Below are 9,805 nucleotides of genomic sequence, written 5' to 3'. Positions count from 1 at the left end.
AACAGATCAACATTCAATTTACACAAATGTTACATCCACTCAAAAATGTTAAGTAACATTAAAATTTGATGCTACGGCAAACTGTTAACACCTATCTTCGATGCTACGGTAGCTGTTGCGCATTAAAAAAAAAAAGTTGTTTTTATTTTCTTTAGCTGCTCGAGCGCTGCTAACGCCACATCAGTTACCATGATGCACTCACCAACAGGCGGATTGGTGAAAGAGTTTCAGTTTTGATTGACTTTACTTATCGGTCAGACGTAGTATAGCGCATGAATTAATGTTATGGAAATATTTAAAAACGACAGCAGTGAGAAACGCAACACGCGAAGCTAGAAACCAATTCTCAACCAGTACCTGTTTGCGACTAAAGAGTTTATATAGCCATAAAGGAACTTACAGAAGTATGCAGTTAGCTGCCGTCAAAAAAATATGCGACATAGCTGCAGAAAAAAGCAGTAGTTTGGTAACAAGCTGGCCTTTTGGATTTACCGGTTTCTTGACAGCAACAAATAAGCGGACAAATAAACAACCTGATATCTTAATAGGTATCTACAATGCAAGCAGAAATTCTCACATTTATACCCAGATTTGAGAGTACTAAACCTTGGCTCAAAAAACATAAACCTGCGTTTGTAGTAGTAATTCATATTTATTGCGCTGACTGCGTTGTCAACGCTAACATCAACGTCAAAACCTTTGTCGGCTAAGCGTTCTGACATGTTATATATGGATGTACCTGTGTTTGTGTATGTGCATTTGTTACAATTCGCGTGTATGTAGAGCAGCGTTGCCAGAATTTTTTCAGGCATCCAGCTAAATGGACAAAAAAGAGCTAAATAAAAAATGTTTAAGGCTAAAAAAAAAAAAACGTAAAGTAAAGGCAACTATTCAAATTTTTTATTAGTTTTTTTCACAAAAAAATTTCAAAATAGGTACTTATTTCTTATATCCAATAAGAAATTAAGGGTTATTTGAATAATACAAAAATGGAGGTAGTTTCAATAAACAAAATTTTTGATTCAAAAAGCCGATTTTTGACAATTGCTCAATTGTCAGAGCAGAAAACTGTGCCAAAAGTATGTTAGTGATGAACATAGCATTGCAATAATCGATTATTTGTCCCCCCAAACAGAGTTAAGGGCGCATACAGTATAGGTAGACATATGTAAATACAACCTGCGTTTATCGCTTTTTACAATTTTGTGAAGAATAATTGAGCCGAGTTTATTCGTACAATATTTTGTATTTGGATATTCCTTAGTTTAGAAAAAAGCTAAAAGATTTTCAGAAAAAAGCTAGCAGCTAAATTGTAATTTGTGTAGCTAAACGGCGAAAAAATAGCTAACTCTAGCTGGAAAATAACTGAAATGGCAACACTGATGTATAGTCTACATTGTAGACATACCTTTTTCTTGGTTTTGCGTTGACCATTTGATCTTTCTGCCACCGCTTTGATCGCTCATTTCGCTTTTGATTGCTTTATAAGCTTTTCCGTTTTGTTTGTGTCTTGTGTGTAATCTAATAACAAAAACGCCAAGCATCAAAACATAAAAGCATAATATAACAGCAATAGCAACAAAGCGAGGCAGACCAAAAAGCGTGGCTTGAAAAATGTTGTAGCTGACCGTTGACGGAAACATTGAAATGCGTGGATGAAAGAAAAAGAATAAAAAAATAAAATTTAACAAAAATGAATCGTAAAAAAATTACTACGAATAGTACTTATGCAAGTATTTACATACATGTAAAAAGCGAAAGGTTAATGTGACTAAGCAATTGTAAGCAGCTTTTTGAGTACTACATATTTTGGAGATTTACAAGTCGTAATAATAATTATAAAATGTTTTGTGGATAAGGTACATACGTAGGTATGTACATCTACTCTTAAGCAGTATATGACCGACGGATAGAATTTAAGTGTGCTCTGCGCAACCCACCAGAAAGAAGACCCCGATATATACACAAACTACCGCGGCATCAGCTTCTGAGCGTCGGAAATAAGTCCTTATTGAACGTATTGTGTGAATAGCCAAAGCCCACCGTCAACGAACAGATGGGGCCTTATACGAGTGAGGCTTTAGATGTAATAAATCCGTTATGTACCAGATACTGTAAGAGGAGGTTCGACACACATATCATCGATTTTAAAGATTCTTCCGGCAGTTCGAACATAAGCTGCCATTATGCCGCGATATCTGAATTTGGTATCCTCGCCAAACTGATATGGCTGTGTAACATGACGTTGAGCACTACCACCAGCTCCGTCAGAATTGGTAGAAATCTCTCCGAGCCATTTGATACCCAAGGGGTTTCAGGTCGACTCCCTTTATTGACCAGCATCAATACCAATAATATTTGGTGCGTTCCTGGGGTTTTCGGACCAAAACGTGTAGAAAATTGAAATAGCAAAATTACGCTCTCAAATGAGTGTAATAAACGAGTGTCAGGAAAAAATTGCTGGAACGGATAAAAACACTTTTCCTACTCTAAAATTCTTCATACGATTTAACATTTTTTTCTAGTATTCGAGACAAAATTTCTGCGCAAGATTTATGGGCCTTTGCGTGTTTACCACAGAGAATACCGCAGACGATGGAACGATGAACTGCATGTAGCTTATTAAAATATAGCGAATCCGCTGGCTTGGCTTCACTTGGCATTTCCAATTGGCACCTGTTGGCATGGAAGAAAAATGACGGGGTGAGTTATTGGAAGTTGAATTCGGCTAAAATATCTGAGGCAACCGCGTCAATTAAGTACAAGAAGAGAAATACTATTACATCCTCAGGGAGGCTGTGGCAAAGAAAATCCGAGGAATAAGACAGAATAAATTTAGTTAGTTGTAGAAAAGGAATAACGATCCAATAATAGTAATTAAATATCTGGTAAAAATCAATAGTCGCTTAAGTCTACATTCTTATGACAGATTTAAGTTGAAGTCAATAACATTAAGCGATTAATGAGGCTGAAAACATTCGTAAGTTATTATTGGCATTAATACTTAAGTCGACATATTTTTTAATAATAGTAATAATACGATATGTTTGGGTAGGTTTTAATCCTTTCCAGGCATGAAAAACTTCGTTCACGTGTAGCTATTGAACAGGGCAAAAGTGCCAATACGCGTAAGATCTTAAAAACATTCCCAAAGGACGTTGTAAGACGTTTTAATGTTTCGAGAGCATCTCGAAAATGTTCGTTTGAAATTCGTTGTTTCCACAATTTTAGGTCCATAAGAAATTTTGTTTCGAACAGTCGATTACAAGTTACACAGAAACTGGACTATTAAAAGTATAGTACCAGTATAGAATTTATTATTTCACATAACCAATTATGTATCTATGTACACTAGACTAGAAAAGATGGCTTTTGGTCTAAAACTAAGCTGTGCAAAATTTGATTTAAATATGAAAGCTCTAAATACTTGCACGTTGCATTTGAAAATTTAAAGAATTACATATATGCATTCAGGAAAAAACGCTGTGTACAATCTTACTTTATATATTTATAATTTTAGGAAAATCATAAGCATCTTATATATAAAAATATTAAACCCGTCTCCCTAGATTTAAAATTGCGTTAATATGAAGTCTCTAGCATGAGCAGAACCCGAGATACAAGGATTTGAAGAAGTACATGATTGGTCAGAATCACGAAAAAATCATAAATTTGACAGAACATAACTCTGAAGAAATAAAAGAAAAAAAATCCTTGAGTACGTGTTAGCTTATTTCATGTATAGAACCTTAAAAAAATTTGAAGCCAATCGAAAGCCAATTTGGTGTACAATATGCAAAAGATACGAGAATTGCTCGTTAAAAAAAAAAAAATAAGAATAAGGAACAAAATTTCGCGCATGTAATATTATAATTGATTTTGAGCAAGCTTGCAAGGATGCTTCATATATCCTTCGCAATAGTTTGCTTGCCTACACAATGAAAAAGAACATACATACTTATCGTAATTGCAAAGTTTCCTTAGTCTTAATGATTGAATAAAATATACTGATGCAGCAATACTTACATACATAGCTTAGCTGTTTGCGTTTTCTTTATTTTGTTTTAATTAGTATGTTTGTCGGAGAGTTGCACCTTAGTTTCTCAGGAATAACACATATGTAAGTAGATGGTTAAGTTAAGTTTCGCCTTGGTAAGAATTAATATTTTGTTGTGGAATTATATTTGGTGTGGGTGGAATTAATTATTTTTGGTTATACATTACCTATATATGTATGTGTATACAGTCGTACATAATTGCCGTCTGCATACTTAATAAATTCCAAATTACACATTTCCGATTAGAACACTCATAAAATTGTGAGCACGTGCTATAAAAATTATCCCTATAAAACTTAGCTTAGCAAAATAACAGCAACAATGCCTCTAAATACTGCATATACTATCACATTATAATTAGGCGCCAGATGGTCCAGACATACGACATTGCAGATGTCTGCTTACTAGAAACAAAAAAAACAACTAAAAATGTAAACGTTCGTAGGTATAACTGCAACTTTCAACCACTACGAGTTCTAACTAACTAATGCCAATGTGTGCGGCATTGTTGCATTGGGAGGATGGTGAGGGTGGCGACCAACAAACGAAAGCCACACAAACCTCGTACGAACATAAGCTGCCAGTGGTATCCGGTAAATGCATTTACAATGTTCACAACATACCAGAGAAAAGGGAAAGCAAACATTGAAAAGCAAAGTGCACAGAAGAAAAAAAAACGAAAAATATGAACTATAAAATAGAAAAGCATTCAAGGATTAGCAACCATTATTTTTGGCACTTTCCTTTTAGAGCAAATGCTACGTATTTTATGTGAAATCCCGTGTGGCACTGGAAAAGTATTGCTTGTACTCAAGTACATACATATGTATATATGTAGGTTTGCAACTATAAATAGCTAGCGCTGTTCGTTTGGACATTTTGTTCCTTAGTGTACAGCGAGACAAGAATGTTGTTATAAAAACTCTTCAGCAAATTCAAGGCAAACATTTATTTGCTTATTGACACTGGCTGACACGGAGCTGTGCAGAAGTTGTGCAGCAGCGTATGTATTTATGTACATATGTATGTACGTTGAGCGCAGAGCAGTCAGTTCAGACAGGGTGAAATTGAAGTGCAGCGCCGGCAGAATGACGCTCGCCTCGGGGTGGTTTTTCTAGCTGAGCGTAGTATTTAAGTTGTTTACCACTTCATCTCGTAAAAGTCTGCAGCGCCTCTAACGATCCACAAACATATGCCCTCTAGGTATGCTACGATTTTTAATTAAGTTTTTGTATGACTACTCCTGCATTTGCTAATGAACACAGGCACATTATTTCTCTCTAGTACCCAGAGACAGGATATCATGCTCATTCAATAGTAACGAGCAAATCATATTTTAATCAACGATGACCGATACACTTTGCATTTTACGAGTATTTCACTAGGGCATTCATAAAGCGCAAATTTTAAATTTAAATTTAAATTTTCGAAAAATGCCGGAAGGTACCAGGAAATTGCGAAAATTTTCAAAACGTTTCAAAAACTCCTGAAAGTTTTCGAAGAAGCACCAGAAATCATCGAAGCGATCACAAACCATTCAATTTTTATATCAAGGTAGATTACTTATGCATTTTCAAAGTTTCTTGCATCTTGCATCGATTTTTCTTAGAATGATGGCTGTAGGTAATCCCTATGAAGTTGTGAGTTGAAGCGCTGGGTGATGCTGACGTCCACTCCATAGAGTTTATTGGAAGTGTTGAAAGCCGAAAGCATAGCAACTTAGAAAGAAAAACTGAAATCATAACCTCGTCATCCTCCAAACTACTATGGAAATAGTCGTCTTAAACGTCGATAGCAAAAAAGTAAAATAGTAAAAAAGTCGATAGTAAAAGCGATTATATTTTAATTTTTATTTTTGGTCAAAAAATAAGTGTCAACTATATATTCAACTATTATATTTTTAACTTATAAAATACCGGCAAAAAATAACGATTAATTGTTGACTTTTTTGAAAAAATACGAAAAAAATTAAAGTTTTTGCTCAACGCTTGCATAGTCGATTAAAAGCCCATCTAGGAGTAATCTAGAGGTTACCACGGCAACTCTTATATACTTGCTGTCCGATAAGATGACTTCAATGGTACTCTGGATAGCCTTTTTATTTATCAGCCATGGAGTTTCATGTAAAACAAGATTTGATATAATAGAGTTCCGCATTTCAGAAAATCACTATTGGGCCCCGGAATAGGTAAACAGAGGCGGTCAGCCCGCTAGGTGGCGTGAACAATAGGGTTTTCAGTAGCCAACATGTCATGAATGTATGAACAACGAGGCTCTGCTGTGAAGGTTTTTCTTTCAAAAGCGGCGGTAATTTTGCACGCGCTTCGCTAAAAATCCAAACGAGAGTGTTCCTGATCAGTGAACGATTTTGAAATGGGTCCATTTTTTATCGGGTACTCAAGGCCGTGATTTTTAAACATTTCCCTCGAACTATGCAAAAACTGAAGTATGCCATTCAGGATAACTTCAAGCAACAGCATTGCACCAACATATTGACGATTTAATTTTTGAAATCTTACCAAAAAAAAAACCTTATTACATGGACTTTGAATAAGCAAAAAGTCTTTTCCATATTACATATTGTACTTTTTTTATTGAACTCATAAATGCGCATCCTATATTAGGTTCTATGCATATAGATCTAAATTATTTCATTTGTCCATAAGCAATCTTAGAACCTTGGTTGTCACTTTCAAATATTGACCTTATAATATAATATAATATAATATAATAAAAATATTAACCCTTATAATCTGTATTAGACTGTAGCGAAGCCAGATTTTGATTCAGTTATTGCAGCAGCTCTGCTTAATACACCCTACAGAAATCTTTAAGCATAACCATAAGATTATCGGGGAATTCATGGCATATTTGAATCATCTGTGGAAATGTTAACTGGCTTCCAACTTTCCTTTCACGGATTAGTAGAGAGATGTTCAGGCACCAATATAAGTTTAATTGTATACTCTTTGTTGTCTACGCAGGAGTTTATGTCTTTCAGGGCTGGTCACTTCTCAGGGATTATAAAAACCTATCTATTATCCTTAGGTATTTTAACCACATAGATTCCTAGTGGCCTTCTGGATAGACAATCAAGCCGAAGCGCTGTTCATAATTCCAGCTCTGGGGAGTATACTCCTCCTCCGACATTTCCGTCGCGTTTGGATCCATAAGCGTTTCGTATGTAGCGAGGCGAGGCCTGTTGTACCAGTCCTTTCGGGTTGGCATGGTAAGTTTATAATTTTTTTTGTAAAAGTAGGGGACGATTTAGAGTAACCAGTAAATCTCTCTTATCTATCCACCTCCATGTGACAGAGAAGTGAGCAGAATAGACCTCCTTGTGGAGTACTGCTCCTGATGGACCCGAAGTTGAGGCTCTTTCAACTGCCGTCTATATTGTCATAGCTTTTTGTGGTGTTCTACACGGATGCGCCAATGATAGTCGTAATTGAAAGCTGGATCAAGTACATATTTTTTTATTACTGGACGGGGTAAACTCACAACCAACGACAACTAAAGTTAAGTTTCACTGTTATATTTTGCTACCTTTCATATAGCAACATTTTCCAACTGGTACTCAACTTTTTGTTAATGAAATTAATATGTTTTCTTTTCTTTGCAGTAAGCGGGCAGACGGTGAGATTGAAAAATGTGGGTAGTATTTTACAACAACAAAATTCAGAACACCGGAGGCACATGCACACCCTTTGCACAATACACTTGACTGCAGTCGGCATAACAACAAACAACGCCTGCCGGCAGCCAGTCCTGCATGCTCAACGAAACTCTCCCACAACTGCTGAAGGTTATTCGTTTTTGTATAGTAAACTCTCAACATTAAAGCGCCAACGGCTCAAGCGGCGACAGCTGAAGGCGTCAACTGCAGCAGGGACTGCGTCTGTGACTGAATTGGTGAATGAGGAGGAAAATCAACCACCGGCTGCGTCTCAATCATGAGTCATTCAGGTGTTCCTGCTGTAGGTAGCAGCACAAACAGCTCATGCCAATGTACATATGTACATATATAGGAGTGCTTATACATACATATATGTGCATTAGGGTGGTCCAAAAATACATTCGTGGGGGGGAGTTTACCCCATAGGATTTTTCTAAGTGGAATATAAAATACCCGTTTTTTTTAAGTTATATTTAGAACTGACCAAAGCCCATGAAGTTTTCCATGTATTTGAAATGGAGAAAATATAATTTTTCATAGAAATGGTATGGAATTCTACAAAATCAATATTTTTCGATATAAAAACTCTGATTTTCCTCAGAAGACTTCCAATAGTAATACCCAAATGCTTATACCTATAAAAAATAGATAGTATTAAAAAAAATTAAAATAAGCATTTGGAAATCTTTTGAAGAGAAGCTGAGTTTTCCGATCGAAAGATATTGATTTTCAATAATTCCGCACCATTTCTATGAAGAAGTGTTTTTTCCCGTATAAAATATATGGAAAACTTCACGCGCTTTGAGGCAGTTCTAAGTATCTTCTTTTTTAACAAAAAAATGTGGGTATTTTTTATTCCATTTAAAAAAATCCTAGTCTTAACATTTAAAATTTTTTTTAGAACACCCTAATGTACATATTTACTCATTCATACAAACATTTTTGTTTGTACATGCATAAAATTGTGTAAGTGGATTCTGTAAAGCATAGCACTGCCTTTTTCACCACTGTGATTGTTTGTGTGTATTTTTACACATAATAATTGCATCATACATAGGTGATAGGCTAGGCCGGCGTAAATGTGTGAAAATGCACGCATGCCATGCATACACATCGCCGAGGCACGTAGATGGCGAAATGGTTGCCCTTTTGCAGATTACAACGTGTGGGATGCAAGTGCTTTCCAATGCTTTTTTGTTGTTACTTTTTTTTGTTGTAGTTACTGCACTCATTCGTGGCTTTCCTGTTTTGTTCGTAGCTTGTCCACTTCTACTTTGCTGTGACTGACAGTTTTGGATTGCGGTGTGGTTGAATGTAAGTACCGGCAATATATACAAATCAGGACTAGCTCCTTAACAAGTAGGAGCTTTTGTTGAGACTGACCAGTAAAATGTGTCAAAGCCGAAGCAAAGCCCTTAAAAATCGGTCCTCTCAAATATGGCGGTGGGGTCGTGTGAATACCACAGCTTCAGGTCTAAAGTTCACAGGTAAGGGCGTAGTCTGGATTAAAGTTAATGTACAAAAAAAAATATTTTTAATATTTTTTATTCAATCATCTTTATGCTAAGAAAAGGCTCGGATTTTCTCTCATCAATAATTCTCTTCTCAATCATCTTGCAGTTTTCGTTATTCCCGAAAGTGTTTTCTTTCTCTATTAACATTATTCTGGGTAGTTATGCAGTTAGAGTTGCAGCACAATACTCAATACCGACACTTCCCGACTGTCCCCGTTCGCACATTCTGGGTAATGTGAGCAACTCATGTGCGAGATGCGGTAACCAACTAGTGTGTTAGCGCCATGCTGTAGGACCTACTGCTCCGCACATCGCAAGTCGCTAAGGTCGTTGCTTATGTGGATGACTTAGTTATTCTGGTCGTGGGGAATGCCTCTCATAGTCAGCGAGATTCTACAATCTGTAATTAACGATCTGGCAGGGTGGGCAGCAAGAAACGGTCAAGGGGTTAATGACACTAAACCCGAACTTGTTATTTTCACAAAGCAACATAAAATAGGCAAATTTCAAGCTCCGTCCCTCAACGGAGCAAATCTTAAATTGTTAAAGTTGTTGGG

At 36.2% G+C, this 9,805-nt stretch overlaps 1 protein-coding gene across 2 annotated transcripts; it reads left to right on the top strand.

The window, feature by feature from the left end:
* Nucleotides 1-218: 218 nt before the first annotated feature.
* On the top strand, nt 219-8,132 carry LOC118742911. 2 transcript variants are annotated; one of them, XR_004993406.1, is made up of 3 exons: nt 219-548; nt 7,107-7,287; nt 7,374-7,595. XR_004993406.1 is itself a non-coding variant. In XM_036475332.1 (2 exons), exons 1-2 carry the CDS (start codon nt 281-283, stop codon nt 8,013-8,015), a joined length of 603 nt encoding a protein of 200 aa, XP_036331225.1. In that variant the 5' UTR covers nt 219-280; the 3' UTR covers nt 8,016-8,132. The 2 variants fall into 2 exon arrangements, 1 of the variants encoding a protein (XP_036331225.1); XM_036475332.1 differs by lacking the exons at nt 7,107-7,287; nt 7,374-7,595 and adding an exon at nt 7,681-8,132.
* Nucleotides 8,133-9,805: the final 1,673 nt, after the last annotated feature.

This window comes from Rhagoletis pomonella, unplaced genomic scaffold, assembly GCF_013731165.1.
Source record: "Rhagoletis pomonella isolate Grant_MI unplaced genomic scaffold, Rhpom_1.0 Rhpom_scaffold_00007, whole genome shotgun sequence".
NCBI lineage: Eukaryota > Metazoa > Arthropoda > Insecta > Diptera > Tephritidae > Rhagoletis > Rhagoletis pomonella.
The sequence above is the reverse complement of the archived record's forward strand: the minus strand, read 5'-3'. Positions and strand labels throughout refer to the sequence as shown.